The following is a 19,180-nucleotide window of genomic DNA, read 5'->3' as shown; positions in this document are numbered from 1 at the left end:
TAAGGATAATTTCAACTACTATCATTATTTCAGAAATGGTTCACATTAAAACCAAACAAAGCAACATCAATGTTGGTTAGCTGACAGTATTCTAAATACGCAGGGATGGTTTTGTTTTCCTTAAAGAAACAATTGTCGCTTTGTGCTTGTCATAGTTAACTAGATTTACAAGGTCAGAAACAAAAAAGGGTCCTTTTTGAGAGGAAAGTGTGCTTTCTTTATATTTCTGCTTTAAGTGCCTTTAAGTGTTAAGCTGTATTTGAAGTCTCTAAACATGTGCTGATTAACATTCTTTATCTTTCCAGCACCACTCAAAAGTGGAAATATTGTCACAGATGTCGAAGTGGGATCAATTCACTGCAGTGAATTATACATTTTGTTCTACTTCAAACAATGTATAAGGTTTTACATTAAGATCTGCAAATCGCTGACAACTTTGGAATCTCTTTTCCAGCCGATTAACTTTGAAGTTCAAAGGAAACGAGGGTCCCAAAAGAAACAATTTGATCCGTCGCTCTGCAGATCAGATTCCTTTAAGGGTGAAATCGAGTCCTGGTGGATGTGGCACATTTTACCAGAGTGCCCTTTATCAGTGGTGCGACCGATGTGATGTAAAACTGAATCATTACACAAGATTTGCTGAAACAAAAAAAACTAGTATTCTGTGTTAATGCAAACAGCTTGGCTTTACAAGTGCAGGTGTGACAGAATGTGTGTGTTATCCATCACGGTGTGTGCTAGAGTCTTTGGGAAGGTTTTTGATGTCAGGTGCTACAATGCCAGCGCAACCTGTGAGATGCTACTGCGGAAACATCCTGATTGTCATTATTAACTAGTTAATACACATATACAGAAATTCAACATTTGTATACAATTCACCGTTTGCGTTTTTCCCTTCTGTTTGTGCACCTCCACAATCTGGTTCTGGTTTGAATAGAAATGTGCTGATAAAAGACTCCCGCCTACAATGTGCTTTTGTGAATACAATACGTTTTTGAAAATTAAATTGTTTAGTTAAAAATGGTCTATTATTTGTAATTTTTAGATGCAAGGATTTACTGTGTGATTTATTGTGCCTAAAAATAGTCAATCGGAGTGACATAAAATCAAAGCAATCTCTCAGTCAGTGGAATGTACACTTGCTATATAGCGCAGGTCAAAGGTCGGGAGTGAGTACAATCATGTAAACTCTTCACACAGTATGTTCAAACAGAGGGGAAAATATAGCACCAGTTCAGAGTTTAAAACACGGGTGATGCAAGAAAAGCCACAACTGCCCTTCAAACACAAAACAGCTTAAAACCACAATCATCACCTCCATCTGCTATTGATTTTCTTTTTTTGAGCGGGCTCACATTCTCCCAGGTGATGCAAGTAAGTGAGAACAATATTATCCTGAACACACACAACTACTGGACTCACTTGGTGATTATTGCAGCTCTATTTTTTATCGATCAAAGTCACAGTCTAGAAGATATGTCTACTCAGAGTGAGGGTATATATGAGACTGCTACTGTCAGTAAATCCACCCAGACCACATCAGCTTATAGCTGGCAGCCGAAAGTAAGGAGGAGAAGGGGGGGGGGGGCATTGTGCACTCTCTTTCTGGCAAAACCGGCAGTATGATTGCGTGGGAGAACAGCAGAGAAACTATGGAACCAGATCAGAGTATAGGAAACATGTCCAAGAAGAAGATTGTGACTTTGTATACAGACGGTATTTCTTGCCATGGAAATATGAAAACTGTGCTGGAGTAAGGCCAAAAGTAGAGAGGAAAAACTGGAGGAGGAAAAAGAACAAAAAAATCCTTACAAGAAAATATGGTTCTATGAAATGTTCCATCATTTCGTAGTATTCTCTCTATGGTTCATGATGTGACGGTGTTTAACTTCTTCCATATCGCCATCTTCCTCCTCTACCTCACCGAGGGTTGCCGTGGTTCTTATTCACAGTCTCCTTGGAGCTGTTGTGGGGCCCGGAGCGGTCGTCAAGGCTACAACCGCTGCGTTTCAGAGCCCCAGTGGGTAAGGTGTGGGAACTCAAAGGGGTGGGAGAGGAGGGAGACGGGGGTGTGGCGGGTGAAGAGGAGGAAGTAGCAGGGGGAGAAGGGGAAGAGGACAGGCTCCTGGGTAAGGGCAGAGAGGAAGCTCGCTGCTCACGTAGGAGGCGGTGATGGTGGATGGCGGAGGAGAGGAGCAGGGCCTCGGCGCTCAGGCCCGAGGCAGACAGGCTGGCCAGCAGGGCCTTGGCTTGGCTGGAGGAGGCCGTCAGGGAGTGCAATGTCCCCCTGTCCTGGGGGTACTTCCTCAGGCCAGGGGCAAACGTCGCTGCAGCAGGAGAGGTCACTCGGACAGAGAACATGCCCGTTTTGAGACCAGATAGGTATGGCTCAATACTGCCACCGGTGCTGTCGGTCCCCAAGGCCTTTAAAGGTAGAGCAGGGGACACAGAAGACGGGAAAGGGACAGGGGGTCGTTTTTCAGGGATAATAAAGGAAAATCATGAGAAATTAAAGTCTTGAAATAGGATGGGCAGGCACTGTCCCAAGGCAGCACCTTCCATTACCGTTACAGTCAAACATGCCCGTGCATGCATGCTTGCGCACGCACGCACACACACACACCTCCACAATTTCACTCAGATTGGGGTTCAGTAGAGATTTTAGAGATGTGAAAGGAACTGATGAAGTAAAAGGGGGCGGATGGATCTGTGTAGCTCTGTATTGAGGTGAACAGGAAGAGGAGGAAGCTGAAGAGGCTGGACACAGGTGGCTCACTGCTGCAGGGTCACAGGTACAGTAGGTGTGCAGGCCGGGGGGTTGCAGGGCGGCACGGGTTCACACAGGGTGTCGGGGTGGGTGAGGTAGGCCGCAGGAACAGGTGGCATAACAAACATGTAGTGGAAGGTTAGGGGAGGGGAGGGGGACAAAACAAGAGACAAACAAAGGAAATCGTTATTCAGGTTGATATCAGCATGCGCGATGCAAGCCGTGAGACAGGCTTCCATCCACACATGACGACCAAACCATTGATAAACTCACTTTCTGTCATTGGGTGCAACACTTGACACTGGTGTTGACCACCCTTTATTTTGACACTTGTTTTAATGAGGTTTACTCATTAAAAAAAAAACGCAAAATACACTGATGGATGGACAACCTCACACATTCAGTCCCTTCATGTACTGCTGGAATGAGTCAGTAGATGGCACTGTTTCAACTGAATGAAACCCAGTACAAATTCAATTTGCAGTCTGAGCGAAGATGAATGCATCAGACACAAGCAGTTGGTATGTTTCATGTGCACGGGACGGCTCCACAAAAATACATCAAAATTATAAATGAGAGAATTATTTATTTATTTATTTTTTATAAAGAACCAAACCTAACTTTTTGTTCAAAACAACATTATCCTTTAGGGAAGCCTTTGTTTACATTTTTCATAAGAAGCAACAGGAGTTGTGCTGCTCTTAGAAGTTTTAAAATGTGTTTTTTTAGGGATTATGGGGATTAGTTCTGTATGAAAAAGAGAGCAGATTGCACCAGTGTAGAGCGTGTGCTGCTGGGCGTTCACCTGCTCTGTTGCAGTTCCAGAGCCTGTGCTGCCAACCGTCCCCAGAGAGCGGGGCTGTTCCTTCTGCTCCAGGAACTCCTCTCAAGCCCAAACACATTTATTCTGGTCTGTGAGTGCGGCAGAGCAGATGCCCTTCATCTCACACACTCAAGAGATAGCCTGCCAAATGAGAGCCTCCCAAGTTGGACTTTATAACCCCCACCTCCCGCCCAGCACCTTTAGTTAGCCTGTTTTTACCGCCAGAAGGTATTAAGAGGCCAAATGGGAGGGGTTTTGAGGCGTAAAAGTGATTCACATTGTCAAGCCCCCTCCTTGATCTATGCCAAAGCAAACAGGGAGAAACTGTGGCTTTAAACTGTCGGTTCTGATCCAGCACATTGATGTGAAGGATCCTCATGCCTGGAATGCTCTAATACCTCCGAGAAACGCTTTGGTGAACAGAGACAGCGGCACAGAAGGGGTATGTTGATGTGAACGCCCGCGATTAACACACACAGATGACATCATATCCCAAACAAACTGTCTTTGAAAGAACCTGATGCTCGTCAAAAACATTTGCAGCATCGGTGCAAATTATTTATTTATTTTCTTCAATAATCTTTATATTTGGACCAAGTTATTTGCAAAGACCAGGAGGTTTGCCAGGGCTAAAAAGAATAACCCCTGAAATCAGATGGGCCAGCCCAATCTTGATAACAAACATCATTTTGCTACACCCAAAAACCCAATTTATGATTTGCTGAACAGCGACAAATTCCTTTAACCGATCTATTTTATTTGATGAAAAAAACGCAGGACCTTCATTAAACCTAAATGTAGTGCCAGCGCATCTTGTTTTAGCTGATTGCAGATGGTACACAGTGATGTCTTTTAAATGTTTAACCGTCCCTCCAGCAGGCTTTCATGAAATGTTAACGTGCCCCAGCTGCCTTTCATCTGAACTGGTGAGAAATGTCGTCATCATTGTTTGGTTAATGCCACTAGGCGTTCTTATATTTAGATCTATTCACGTATTAGCTTGGGGTGGGAGGTAGTAGACTACTGAGAGTCTCCGAGAGTGGCGCTCTCATTTCTCAAGTTTGTGCTCTGTTCAAAATGCCCTAGAAATTTCAATTATCATTTGGCCAGCGGACACAAAAGAGAAAACACCAATGGGGATGGGGAAGGTGGAAAAGGTTTGGTGTCACGTTTAGGGAATTCTTTTCAGGAAAGCTTTAAGAAAAGAGACACCTTTACCTTCATCTGTGAGCCGAGCAGAGAGATCACCCAAGGTGGGCAAGTCTGATTGTCAGAACAACAATATCAGTGTGATCAGCATGGGAGAGTTTGATGGTGAAATGAGGGTGAGAGGAAGCACTGTGGTTTCTCAAATGGGGATAATTTTAAAGTTACAGCTCAATAGTAAGGCATTATGTGTGGATCCTAGAAAGACATATGCTGAATGACTGGGACTGTTCTATATAATATATTCTTTGAAAATAACCTGCTTACTATTAGTTGTTAAAGCATAGAAGAATGCTCATTATTGTATTTTTTAATTGGCTATTATCAGGATTTCCCTTCAGAAAGATCATGAGCACAATGTCAGCGATGGATTAAAAGGAACACAACATCACTGATAGTTTATGCTCAGCTGTTTAATTGAATTGAATTGAATTTTAATTTATTTAGTAGACAGATTTAGCTTCCTTCATATATATGATTCATTGTCAGAATAGTGTGTCGTTTCATTGGTTGACATTAAAGACATCAGGAATCTGACCTACAGGGAATTATTTCACATCTGACAGCTAGTAGAAACAGCTAGAATTTCAGCATCGTGCTTCATTAATGTTTGAACAGTGTGCTAAAAAATTATTTATTTATCATTTTTACCCCAAGCTCATGCTACAGTACATGGACCTGCAAAGTAAACAGTTTTAACATAATACAGTACTATGAATAAATAGTGTAACATATAAAGGAACCAACAATTCGGTAAATTGTTGAATAAACTATTTAAACCTAGCTCATTATGTATTTTATAATAATAAAATGTTTCAATATTGAACAGTTTTGGGATCCATACAATTTTGGATAGTGTGGTATGGTAGTAAGGAGAGAAATATGAGCAGATTGGTTGGCAGTTGTATATGGAGGGTTCTCCCCATTCGTATGCCTGTTTTTGTATGATAAAACCTCTCCAACTTGTCCTCTACCTGCGGCTGTACTAAATGACTACTTGACCTCTTACCTACCTGCGTCAGCTCATACATCAAAATGGCACAAAATGCAGTAATGGGCAATTGTGAAGAGAGCCACAGCTGATGGTTTGTTCTCTGCATTGAAGACATCTGTTTTTTGTTTCTCTCTTTATGTGATTAATTGTGTAGTTTTGGTGTGTGCCACCCTGAAAAAGCTTGGCAACCACTTGCTACACTGACAATTAGCTTTGAGTGTCCACTGTCCCTCCGCGCTTTCACACATACAGCTTATTTTCAATATCACACTTTTGAACACTTTGTGGACAAAGAGAGCATGCCGCGTGTGAGTATCATACTGAAATAATAGGATTAATTTTGCTTTCACTAGACAAGTGTAGGAATCCTCTCTGCTTCCAAATTACTGACAGTGGAGGAGTGAATGGGAGAAAGGGGCAGCATGGGTAAATTGCAGAGTACAGAAAGCGGAAGAAGGAAGGAGACATAAAGAAAAGGAAACGTGAGAGACTTAGGCCTAATGGTGGGGAAAGAGAACTGTCCTCTTTATATTGAATAATGAGTGATTGCCAGACTCAATGGGCGATTATTGCATGGCGCTGCAGAGATTTTTCCCAATTTTCGTTCAGTTTGAAGGCGACTGAAGCTTCATTACTCTCCCCATGTCTCAAATCGCTCCCTCTGCCTAACACATTCATTTATCTGCGATCTTCCAAGACTGAATGTTTGCTCTGTCAAATGGTATGTGGGGTAGGGAGGTTTAGGTGCACTTCACTGCTCCCGTTTTTATTTTATATATATATATAAATAAATATATATATATATATGTTTTTAAATTACATTGACATTAAGCCTTTTCCCATCCTGTGCACTTGCATGGTACAGACATCTCCTCTTGGCTTTACTGGACTGACATGCTTCAGCAGTTCGATTTATTTGCCCCCAGAGTACATCTAGAATCATTATGTCCAGTCCTTATTTTATAATAGCAAAATGCAAGAAAAAAAAAGTGTACTAAGTGGCTTAGTAATAGCAGGGAGTTTGCAAGTTTTCAGATTTTTTAAATGGGTTTAGATATTATAACTTCAGATAGTTTAAGACCTGCAGACATACAAACACCGTTTAGCTAATTGCAGCGTTAATACTCTGTGACTGTAACCTTTTTTGACGCACGTTTTTTTTGTGGGACAAAAAGCCTTCTGAGGATACTTTGATCTATTTCAACAAACCCATGATAATGAGAACGTCACAATAATGTGCCTTTGCCATCAAAAAATGTATGATCATTAGCTAAACTTCAGTTTATCGTTGCCACTGCCACTGCCAAAAAAAAATTGTATTTAAAAATTGTGAGGAGCTGAGGAGTGGAGCACGGTGGGGACATGCAGTGGTTCTGTGGGGAGCATGAGGAAAGGATTGAGTGTAGGTGAAGAGGGATGATAAAGACCAATTGGTGCTTGATCTGATGTTTAAATTAGAGAAGAGCTTCATGGCTATTCTAGAGACAATTGGCTATAGGATGCTCACATTCTTGATAAAGGTTTTTGAAGATGCCCCCCACCTTTATAAAAACATATTGTTTATATATCAAGAACAAGGTCAACAAATTGGCTCGTATATGTAGAAAAAATGAAAATAGTTCTACATCCAAAGAAACTTCTGTCCCAACCCTCTTGATTTATAGCAGGCACAGATCATTGCCTCTCTCTGCCCCAGTTTCAGACAGAGGGCATGATAAAAATGCAATTACTTTTTTTTTTATTAATAAGAGCCATCTTCACTTTAATGATTTTTTTTATACCCCTATTCTGCAAGCCCTTTTTTAAATAAATGAAAAAGGGTATGGCCTTGGCTGCCATTACCATAAAAGGCAACCATACTGAGAGTGTCTGAAAAGCAGCGTACAGACCTTCTACACGGGTGCTGCTAGATCAAGCATGCATTGGCCCTGACAGTGCTAAGTATGAATAGGTTACCTGCTGCTGGCCCTGGATCTTCATGAAGTCCTCTCTTTTACCAATTTTAGTCTTGTCTGTGCTGTTCTGCTGCAGGTGCTTCAGTTTGGAGGCCGCTGAGGAGTGGAGAACCTTTCCAACGCATGGGCCATTCCCTCCCTGAGAGGAGAGAAGAGGAGAGGAATTCAGAGCTTTGTACATGGTCGCACATCTAATTTCTCCTCTTCAATGCCTTTAGTTTACGCCTCAAACACACATCAACTTTGTGCAGAATTGGATTCCAGCAAGCAAGTCTGCGAGGTAAAAGAGGTTTTATAAGATCAGAGCTTGTAGTTGATATAACTGAACAATCCACTTCACAGGGTGTCACCATCTATCAGTAGAAAATGACGAAAGAGCAGAATATAGAAACGCAGCATTCAGACTGACGGTGCGTAGCCTGGCCTCACTGCAGGATCCACGAGGCAGTGAGCTTAATGATCTTTCCTGCTGAGCTACCCTCTCCACCGAGTCTAATACGCACAAAAAACAAATACGCATGCAGTCTAATTTTCAAACAGAGATATTAGCCGAAATGAAAACTAATAACAGATTGACTGTAAAGGCGTCATAATAGCCAATATTTCTTTGCTAGGGTAATTCAAATCAAAGGCCCTTACAAACTACCCCATTTTCCTTCTGAGCCCATGTTTCTCCTGACGTGAAGAAATGTAAAATGCATACATACAATTTTAATTATATTTAATGCTTGATGGATATGTCTTCATGTTAACGAGTTAAAGAAAAAACTAAACTGTCATGGGGTTTGAAAGTAGATCGCTTCTCAGCATGCATTTGGTGAGTACGCAAGCAAAATGTTCGACAAGAGGAGGGAGACGGGTCATTTTTAGTCATGAACGTGGTAGTAGTTGAGAGAGTGATGAAATAATGTGTGAAAACACTGTAATCCTCAGCTATGCCCACGGGGAATGCTCCCTGGCTCTACATCAGAGGGCTGAAACTAACCATGACAGAGTGACTGTCAAGAGTTGCAGCCCTGCCATGAGTAGGACGCAACATTGGGAGCAACAGGGAATACTACGCTTGCTGTCGGGACACCTTAGTGATTTGGCAGCTGACACAGGAACGCAATATGTCTTTTCATTATCTCTAATTTATTGTTGTGTTACGGTCAACTGGGGGTGATGTCATGGTTAAAGAGATCAACACATGGTCAGTAGATATCACCAAGAAGTGATAGATTAGAATTGATATTTGGCTTTGGTTTAAGACACATTTCAGCCCACATACAGATCCCTGAGTAGTAAGATTGATAATGAAGCTGCTTGCAATTATTTGACCCTTTTACTGATTCACTTTTTTATGTATTTTTCTATATCTGTTTTTGTTTGTATACATTTGATGAGACACAGTACATACAATATGCCTTTGTTGAAATGCACGGAAATAATTGAATTCATTACAGAACAGATAGGATGACAGCTATATTGATAGAGCTGTAAAGCGAGGAAGAGAAAAAAGAAGAAATTAGATATTTTTTTTTTGTTTGCCTGTTCTGTTTAACTAAAAGCTTGAATTCTGCTCGATATACAGACAGAAAAGAGTTTCCAAGACAAATCAATAAAGAAACAATTAACAACTCTAGGCCCAGCAGGATAGCAGCTCCAACACTAATCACAGAACAGCCAAGTGCGGAAGGAAGTCTGCTGTCTGTCCCCTATTACATATTTTAAAAACAATTAGATGCCGATTTAGTCAGGGAGCAGACACCAGAAAAGCCTGAAAGTGAAGTTCCAACAGCGGTCACCCAGAGAGAAGCAGTGAAGGAAGAAAATAAGGCATGCTGTTTCAGAGCAGGAATCTGCACAGCGGGTGTAAGCAATCAACCTGGATCGATGCTGGGCTCAAAGAGGGTGGCTTGGGCGGAACTGTAGGCTTCTTGGTCTTTGAGGTTGGACAGTCTCTCGTCTGTACAGGGGTGCTTTCTGTGGTTGTCTCGGTGTATAGCTGCTCTGCGGATGAATGGCCGCCCATCTCTATCAAGGTGTTTTCCAGCTCACGAATAGTCTCCTCTAAGCTGTCCAGCCTCATGTAGGTGCTGCGTCGGATAGCTTCATTTTTCATTTTTCTCCGGCTATGATTGGATAGATTACTGTTCACAGAGCTGGCTGCCCCACTGGATTCAGGAGCAGTATCCACTGAATTCTGCTGGACCTCGCAAACCGTCTCCATGTCAGTGTCACGCTCAAGGGTCAGCACCATCTCCCCTGTCTCCATCCCTCTCCTTAGAGCTTCCACCAGAGAACTCTGCTGCTGGCCGGAGTGGAGGAGGGAGGATTTTATTCTGGGTTTGGGCACCGGCTTGGATGACTCCAAAAGGGAATACAGCAGCCCGTAGGCCTCACTGACTGTTTCTCTCTCTCCGAGGAGCACTAGGAGAGGCCGGCCCCTCAGCTGGACCTCAGAGACCTCTTTAGTCTGTGGTGAGATGATCAGAGTGTGCAGAGCTTCTCCTGAAGTCCGTCTGAGCTCCTGGGCCTCGGCAGGAATCACCACCCTCACCTCCAGCTCTGTCAACAGCAGGGCAACTTGCTGTCTTAACATTGTCTCTTTTGCACAATGCAACTCTTGCTGAGGAGGGCTTCCACATGAAGTCTGGTAGACAGTGTTAGAAGTTTGCCTGTCTCGTGACGGACTTTCTTCTGCAGGGTAATTTGCTAAATCTCTGACAGGATCTTCTGAGGCAGTGGGCGAAGCTGGCAAACACTCTGTCAACACGTTGTGGGGGACAGGAGACAAGTGCCTTCCCTATAAATGAGTAAAATACTTTAAACACAATGGAACTGGTCTTAGCTTTACAACGATCCAAAAGCTTTCTGAATGAAATTACAGTATATTCACAAATCCAGCTACTGGACAAAAATGAACAGAGATTAATAAACTTGTATGTCATTTTAGATCACCTCCTCTCAATATAAGTATCATTATGTTAACATATGTAGTCTCCTTACTGTTACACCTGATGTGCTGCCTGTGTGGTTTATCCCAGACAGCTCCCTCTCAAGTTCAGAGCCGTCCAGTAAGGCACAGCTGGACAGCTGTTTGACACAGTGTTCAAGTTTTTACTACCGTTCACACACACATACTACAAAATACACGAAAAACACTGCAACATCAACTGTAAAGCCACAGCAGAAGACACTCTTTCCTTCCTGTGATTGAAGGACTAGACCATTCAAGCTACACACAGGAACTACATTTGCATATAGATTCAGATGTGTAGCAAGAATACATCCTGAGGAAAATGTATAAATTGTGCAAAGTTCAATCTGCGTTAATCAATACTCTCAATTTCCACAGTGAATCAAATGAAGAATGGTGCTTAACATCGAAAGGATTCCAAAACCAGAAGAAATGACCAGAAAAAGAGTTCTTAATGAACGCCTATGTTTCATTAATGTGTAAGTAGGCAACAGTCTGCTAACAACCAAAACAACTTGATAAGCCAGTGCTGGCTTTGTATATCAGCTTGTTTTTATCTGTTTCATCCCAGTGGCTTAAAGAATGATTAATTTAAATTCAAGTTGTGTCCGTTCAATAATTCACACTATAAAATAATAATAAAACATGTATAACTTGGTGATTATACATGGTTTTTCATTCTCTGAACAAGTTTAAGCCACATGCAATGACGAACAGACTTGTGTGAAAAGCAGACTGATTTGGTGTATTCTGCATATTTGTGGTTGGAATTACACATTAATAATCGTGAGCAATTGTATCTGATGCAGGGAGACTTTGTGGACGTGGTTTAAGGCTGTAGCTGGTGGTTTCTGTCTAGAGGGGTAAGAAGAATAGAAGTAGTTCAAGAGAGCAGCAATCCACAGCACTCACTCAAGCCACGGTTACCTCAGTGGGTCTGCAAGTGGGAACACGTTTCCTGCTGTCAGGGCTAATGTGCAGGGAAAGGGGAGGGGGCAGAGTGAGCCTGACCGGGACTCTCTCAAACAGCTGGGGAGGGAAACCGGACGCTCAAAAGTCACACATTGTAGGACAGCCACAGCCACTAAACAATCAAAGTCAATATTTGTTGATTCTGTGTTCCATCAAATTTCCGACAGGCAGTCCAAATCTAAAAAAAAAAAAAATCCAAATAGCCATCAGGGTCCATCTGTCTGTCTGTGCTATCTGTGAGCCCTGTGTGATGATGTGTGTGACTGAGCAGTATGTGATCTTTGGGCTCACCCAGTGCCAGGGGGGCAGAGGGACATATGGCACCTGCTGCTTGAACATGTGGTAATGAGGAGTGAGCATGTTTGCTTGTTGATTATGCTTGTGCACAAAAACCCAGTGGCAGATTGTGAATGTAACATAAATGATATAACGGCTGCAGTTTTCCCACCCATTAAACAAAAGCCTACTGAGGACACAATCAACATAATACACAAGTCCGTCTTTTTTTTAGTTTACCTCCAACTCGGCAGCAATTCTGTCCTCCTCTAGTTCCTCCTTGTCCCCAGAGGCCAGTCCGGGGGGTGTAGAGGCGGGCCGAGGGTTTTCGGACACTGCCCTCCTCAGTTTTGCGTGAGGCTTCTGGCCTTCAGTCTCTTCGGGTTCACACTTCAAACACAAAGAGAGTGTCCATTTGACAATATATCATATATTGCACACTCTTTACTTTATATGATGTAGTGTACTTATTAAAACTGTAGACTTTCAAATGTTTTATCTTGTCTGACCTTTATACTTTTTCCAGGAATGAGGGATTCACCGCTGCGGGTGGTTATGCCCGCCGGAGAAGACGGGAAACTGCGTCTAGGTGGCGGAGGAGGAGGGGACTTGGAGGGTTTTTCTGTGCGATACCGTGGTACTGTTAGCTCATCTGGAAAAGGTCATGGGAAGGAATTCAGGCATCTTGCATAAAAAGAGATTTTAGAACACACCATGAGGCATTTGAAGTGACTTATTGCATTAATAAAACAAATTGTCTTAAAATGCATACTGTGTCTCCAGTTCTGATGTTTTTTTCATATTTTAATGCAGTTCAGGGATGCCCTTCAACGCTTGTATTAGAATACGAATTGGAATCATTTAGAAGTTCATGGACGTTACCCTGAAAACAAAGCTGTTCTTCTTTGCTGTTGAACATTTCAAAAGGTATTCCCTAGACAGTGACCTATAGACAGACACACACTGAACTCTGCATCTTACCAGAGCCACGCCTGGATCCTCCCTCCCTCCCAGAGAGCTTGTGCTGGGGCTTGCTGACGCGATGCTCTGGGGTTCCTGCCCCACTTTGGAGGGTCTGGGAGGATGGTGTGTTGGAGGAGGGCTTGAGCTGCTTTGCAGCAAAGTCCAGGTCTGGAATAGCTTTCATTAGCTCTGCCTGAGTCTCCTCCAGCAACCGGTTGATGTCCTGGGCACTGTACTGGGTCAGAGTGGCCCGCTTCTCCTCCCAGTCGCGCTCTGCAGCCTGTGGAAGAGACGGATCTTAAAGCCTCAGGAAACCTGGTCTAAAATAGTAAAAATCAATATATGATATCAATGGTGGGTGCCTTAATATACTTTAAAAAAATGTATTGAAAATAAATGTTCATATATATTATAAAACCTGTTTACTGTCTAGACTGTCTGTGTGGCCTTATCAAACATTCTCCATGGTAACAGTCATTGTTTTTCTAGAACGTTCGGACAGAGAACTACTGTGATTGGTTCAAAAAACTAATAGCATCATAAGAACCAGAGCATAGCCAGTCTCATCTTAACCAAGTTTCTGTAAAGTTTAGCAAACTTAAATGACATTATCTTTCATTTGGATTGATAAATATATATAACTATTTTCAGATGCTCGGTATCATGCAACTAACTCCCCAAATTACAAGAAGGATTTTGTGAATTTGGGTCTACAGGGGTGCTGCAGAACTGATTGAAATATGACGTGATACGACGTGTAGTGCAGACGGTGAAAACAGAGAAGGAAAAATAATGAAATATTTGTATTTATTGATTTATAGGAAATAATTCCTTACCAGTCGGACCTCCACGGACAGCGCTTTGTCAGCAGCGGCACGGCGCTCCAGCTCCTCCAAGGCTTTGCCCTTGTGAGGAACAGGAGGATGATTGTCCTTGTGAGGGCCGGACGGGTTGCCATGGCCGCGGCTGAGGCTGGAGTGGGGGCTCCAGTTAGACAGGCTGTTTCCTCCCCCGAGGTCATTGATGGTGAGCGCTGGGCTGCTGGTGTGCATGTCAAAGTCTGAGAACTTTCGCAAGTCGTCATTGTGCTTGGATGAAGGGTTAGAAAAGTCCTCTTGCCTCTTCCACACCCCGTCATTCGCTTGTCTGGTCACATGGCAAAACATTTTTCATTAATGTAATGTCACAAAAAATCAACGATGAATAATCAATGACTTCACTTGAATCAAGTGCGATCAATTGTTTCTCATGAATGCCAAAATACACCCAAGAAGGTCGTAAAAACCATAAAGGGTGCACACCTCTGCCAACACTGAACAATTCTCCAACTCTCTTTAATGCACAAGAATGAGAGAAAAAAACAAATTTTAATGAGCTCCAAGTGAGGTTAATCAAACCAGAGAATGAGGTTGCTGCAGGGCACATTTTAAAAGTCCAAGTCCACACTCATCATAAAATTCAAAGGTCTATATTTATATGACGGAAGATAGCCGTCATCAGGGTGTTACCCATAATGCCAAGTGGTCACACTAAGACCAGCTGCTTGAATGCAACCATCGAGACACCATTTTCTGGACACATATTATGATTTGAAATAATCTCTTTTTCTGCTTCTTTTAAGAGTTTTGGATTAAAACAATACATGTTTAAATCTCTGATTAGAATCAACAACACATAATCAATTTTCCTTGGTTCAAGGCCTGTCTGTCCACCACATTTTATAAAAATCTATAATGTTCTGCTGATAACACAAACAAAGAGGGCTGAACATAATCTCTTTGGCCGAGCTACAAATGGAAAAGTCTTGGTTAAATTGATTACAAATGGTTTTCGTATCAGCTAATGTTGATCATATTTCACTGCGGCTGTTGCAATGTAAGAATCTACTGGACAAATGCTATTCAATCCAGTATTTATGAAATTACTTTTAATCTTTTCCATCTCCGACTCTATGTAAGGACAGTTTATAAGACTTCTATTTCCATTCAGCCTCTTTCATTTGACACAAATTGTCTCTCGTTAATGTCTAAAGCGTTGAGGTGCTGTTTCCCTCAGTCGGTTCATACTTGCGCATGGTGGCGAGGGTGTCGGTTATAGTCTTGCAGCGTTTTAACAGAGCATCAAGCCTGTGTGGCTCTTCTTTCAGGAATTTAACCGCCTCCACCTCCACCCTGAGCACCACCCGCATCTTACTCTGCAGGCCCGGGAACTGATCTGCAGGAGACAGAAGAGCAAGTATCACAGGAAGCCAAACACGTTCCCCCTGAAAAATCAATTCCACCCACTAATCAAAGACGTTGAAGAGCCTTTTGGGCTAATTAAAACAAAACATTTTTTTAAGTGTTATAAATGTCCTAATGCATTTTTTATTAAGACAATCAGCAATCTGAGACTGATTAAATGTTTGACAGATTTGGCGAGCGGGTGACTAAAAACATAATCATTGGCTTGGTGAGTAATGAGTGCATTATAAATGGTCTGCCAGGGGTAAAAGACTGTGTTTTTCTGTCTGGTGTCGTGCACAGAATCTAAAAAGAAAGAAAGTGCGAAAGCGATGACTCACTTTTCAGCTCTGTGAGAGTTTCTCCCAGCTTCCTCAGGAGGTTGGCCTTCTCCTCCAGCTCCTGCACCGTCACCAGCTTGTGGTTGACAGACGAGTCCTTCTGGATCTCCTCCACGGACTTCTCCAGGTCGCTGAGATGGAACAGACAGAAGGCTGAACACCAGGGGATCTGCTACACTTAGAATTTACCAGAATATTTATCTCCCAATTATGCTATTTGAGTTTCAGAATAAAACGTCTGACTGCCAAGACACTCAATCAACTTGCAGCAAGTTCAACAGTTCTGGAAAGCTCAACATAAGGAGTATGGGGGGGGGGGTCTAAAAAAATGTATGCAACCACTGAGGTATAAAAAGTGGACAGAATCTTCACAACCGTGAAATTATGTTCGGTAATGTTTAGTGTGTGTCTATTCTGGTCAGACTTTTGTCCCTTAAATCTGCCTTAAATGATGTACTGGATCGGAGTTCCATTTATAATTGAACAAAATAAATTGGCCATTAGGCAGGCTGATTACAGACATTGATAAGAAGTGATGATCTTACAGTTCATCCAATTAGTCCGAAAAATCAAAATGCCTACTCAGGCAGTCATTCAGGAAATATTCTGTCGTTCACAGAAAGATCCAGGAATCATTACCGCAAATGAACATTTCCACATTTGGAAGCAGAAGAAACTTATCTGATTATTAAATCTCAAGGTAGCGCTCTCTGCTCTGGTTTTGCAGTCACTTCAATTAGTTGCTTGACGGTCTCATACCTCAGATCTTAATAAGCATCTTGCTCTGCGCCAGGCTTAATTACAGTTACAATTTCATCCCGGTTGCTGTGTCACCCCGAGAGTCATCTAATTATAAAGGGACTTGGAACTTTGAAGCAATTTTTGAAATATGTTATAAAAAACTCCTCTTCAACCAGAAAAAGCTGTCAACTTCTATATTTAAAACACTAACCGGAAATCACTCATATAGGGCAGTAGAAAAAAAACAAATGCATATATTTCTCTTTTGATTACTAATGTTTGGATTATGATTATTATAAATTATAAAAAGAGTTACTGAGATCAGACATGTACTGTTCCATAATCACTGTCTGACTACATCACTGCTCAATACTGGAGTCTTATACTGGAACTGACTGGAGCTGCTGTATGATGAGCTCCTCCTCGTTGAGATACTTGAGTCTCTCCTCCTCCACCAGGAGGCGCTGTCTCTGCAGAGGATCCTCCTGCTTCCTCAGGGCGTCGGCCACACGCACGTTCAGCTCCGTTTCTGCACGCTTTAACAGAGTTCGTACTGAATCCTGGTTCTCCAGCTGCACATAAGCACGCACACACAAACACAAGCGCACACACACACACACACACACACGCACGCGCGCGCACACACACACACACACACACACACACACACACAAACACAAAGTTATTGATAGTCTACGTATATTTCTCTTTCACGAGGTGCACTCGGCCAGTATCTGGAAAATTAAGTGAATTAATAAAAACTTGAGAATAGTTTGTTAGAAGTTGTGAAATCTGCTATCATTGCCATGGCAGCGCAACGTCGAGAAGGAGAACTGCAGCCGCCTGAGGCTTTTCAAAAACAGACTAAAGTGATTTACAGCAACTGCGCATTTTGTTTTGTCCTGTCCTTGAGAGAGCAGACTGTAGCTTCTTGTCTGAACTGTAAACCTTATGTGCCTTGTTATGCCAGAACATTTTGCTCTATCTCTGACTGCTCATGTGTTTTCAAACATTGCGTGTGAGTTTTTAGACAGTTTTTAAATGATGCATTGTTAGTATTTCCCTCTGTGGTTTGTGTTTGTGTTTCAACATGTGCATATACTGTAATATTTATCTTCTAACACAGAGAGTGCCGATGCCCTGAGGTGAAAAAAGGATGCCCATGACAGGAGCACTGAGTGTGAACCCAGCTTCCTCACAGTGTAATCACTGTTAGGAATGGAATATTCTACAGGACCACTGCATGTAATACAACTCCCACAGAGGAAGGCACCTGGTAAGCAAGAAAAAATCAATAATTGATATGCCTCATTTTCCTGGAAGGGAAACAAGAAGACAACAATATCACTAACATTTTGAATTACCCAGTCTGTCCCCTTCTACTGCCAATTACGGTGATGCAGATGCAGCAGGCCAAACACAGCGAATGTGTTCAAATATTTCAAAATGTAATTAATAAATCCAAAGAAATACATTTTTAGATGTCTTTTTTTTATCTTGCGGCACTGTGCTCCTCTCCCCGTTGCCTGTCTCTCCTGCACGCTCCCACTGTTTTATTCATGAGCCACATGTAAAATTTAAGCTGCTGGCCATCGCCATGGGGAACAATATGGGTCTACCTGCAGAGGTCAGGCTTGGGCACACATACAGGTAAACAGCAGGCTTCCTTTTGTGTCTACACGGCAGCTGTTTGACAGTGCAACAAGCCGTGGTGACTTCTATCAAGGCACAAATGAAAGCACTGCATGCTTATCATATGTCAATCCCATTACTCATTATCTCAAGAGTCTTGAGTCCTCTCGCTGAAAGCGTCACATTTATCATCTCCTCCTCAATCAGTAACCATAGCATCATGGCTTAAATCAGAGATAAGTGGAATCAATCTGGACCTCTTCTCCACGTTTCTGTTCAAGCTTCCTTGTGGCATTTAATTTCCTTGTTGAATAATTCTGCATACATGATGACATTCTTTGGCTCTGTAAAATACCATCCAACTGAACTGAGCTTTTATTTGTCACAGCTTTCTATTTGATTATTTGTAATCATCAAAAGACACATCACCATGCCCTCAATGTGTTTTGCAGTATAGCTACGTGAACCTGCAGGTGTTATTGACTATAGGTACAGTATTGAAGTGGAGATCAAATAAACATCAAAGCCACTGTGCCTGCATAAAAGTGTGTTGAAAATCTCTATAGTACACATGTAAAAAATATGTGTATGCGTGTAGAAATATACAAAATATATCTAATGTTGGTGACAAATTTGTACATTTCTTTATAATTATTTTTCATTGTGTGGACCTACATTCTGCGTGATATCATTCTGCTTATCAACAGTAAGATAGTAGGCACCGTGTCTTTGTATATCATTCTGACTCCATTAAAATGCTTTGTGATTATCTGAAAGGGACTGGATTCATCTCAACCTTTTGGCATGGTTTCTCTGGCTAAGCCGCTGGACATGCTGTCAACAGTGTTCATAGGGACAACTGGTAGTTTAAGTAGTTATCAACTCATAGTTAAAGCTGAGCAAATGTTTCTAAAAAGACACGCTGCTGTTGTACTTTTTTAACACTTTTAGCACCACAAACAACATTCCATTTGGCTTTATTTAACTGGGGTGAAGGCAGAAGGCTATGTGAAGCCTATTAGTTCCTAATTTGTGTCCTTTTCCCTGCTGTTCGATCTTTTATACCTCTTTTAAAATAGTTTTATATCGCCAGCTGGCATTTAGAAACATTGTCGCAGACGGCAGACCGCGTTTATGAACACTGCTCCATGCGCCAGCACACAATGACTGTCATTCCGCAGGCATTCCAATCTGAGAATAAGTTTAAGGAAACAAATTATGCAGCATGATTGTACATGTTACTTGAACCTTGTTGTCAAGTTGAGATAACCCCAGTTAAAAAAAAAGTATTGTATAAACGTGTGTACGTGTACAAAAATTTCCTGA

The 19,180-nt window shown here is 42.0% G+C and overlaps 1 protein-coding gene across 1 annotated transcript in view; it reads right to left on the bottom strand.

Annotated features, from left to right (window-relative positions):
- Positions 1 to 1,920: 1,920 nt before the first annotated feature.
- srcin1a (SRC kinase signaling inhibitor 1a) overlaps positions 1,921 to 19,180 on the bottom strand; it is a gene marked incomplete at both ends in the record, with an annotated part of 79,035 nt that continues 61,775 nt past the window's right edge. Inside the window, 12 exons of the mRNA XM_080044031.1 lie at positions 1,921 to 2,424; positions 7,747 to 7,884; positions 9,613 to 10,533; positions 10,737 to 10,823; positions 11,635 to 11,736; positions 12,196 to 12,345; positions 12,465 to 12,607; positions 12,937 to 13,198; positions 13,755 to 14,064; positions 14,985 to 15,132; positions 15,482 to 15,612; positions 16,619 to 16,794. Coding sequence (XP_079900157.1) covers positions 1,921 to 2,424; positions 7,747 to 7,884; positions 9,613 to 10,533; positions 10,737 to 10,823; positions 11,635 to 11,736; positions 12,196 to 12,345; positions 12,465 to 12,607; positions 12,937 to 13,198; positions 13,755 to 14,064; positions 14,985 to 15,132; positions 15,482 to 15,612; positions 16,619 to 16,794 — 3,072 coding nt within the window. The remainder of the gene's footprint in view (positions 2,425 to 7,746; positions 7,885 to 9,612; positions 10,534 to 10,736; positions 10,824 to 11,634; positions 11,737 to 12,195; positions 12,346 to 12,464; positions 12,608 to 12,936; positions 13,199 to 13,754; positions 14,065 to 14,984; positions 15,133 to 15,481; positions 15,613 to 16,618; positions 16,795 to 19,180) is intronic.

Source organism: Ammodytes marinus, assembly GCF_949987685.1.
Source record: "Ammodytes marinus genome assembly, chromosome: 16".
Lineage (NCBI taxonomy): Eukaryota > Metazoa > Chordata > Actinopteri > Uranoscopiformes > Ammodytidae > Ammodytes > Ammodytes marinus.
This window is presented reverse-complemented; position numbering and strand designations above follow the sequence as displayed.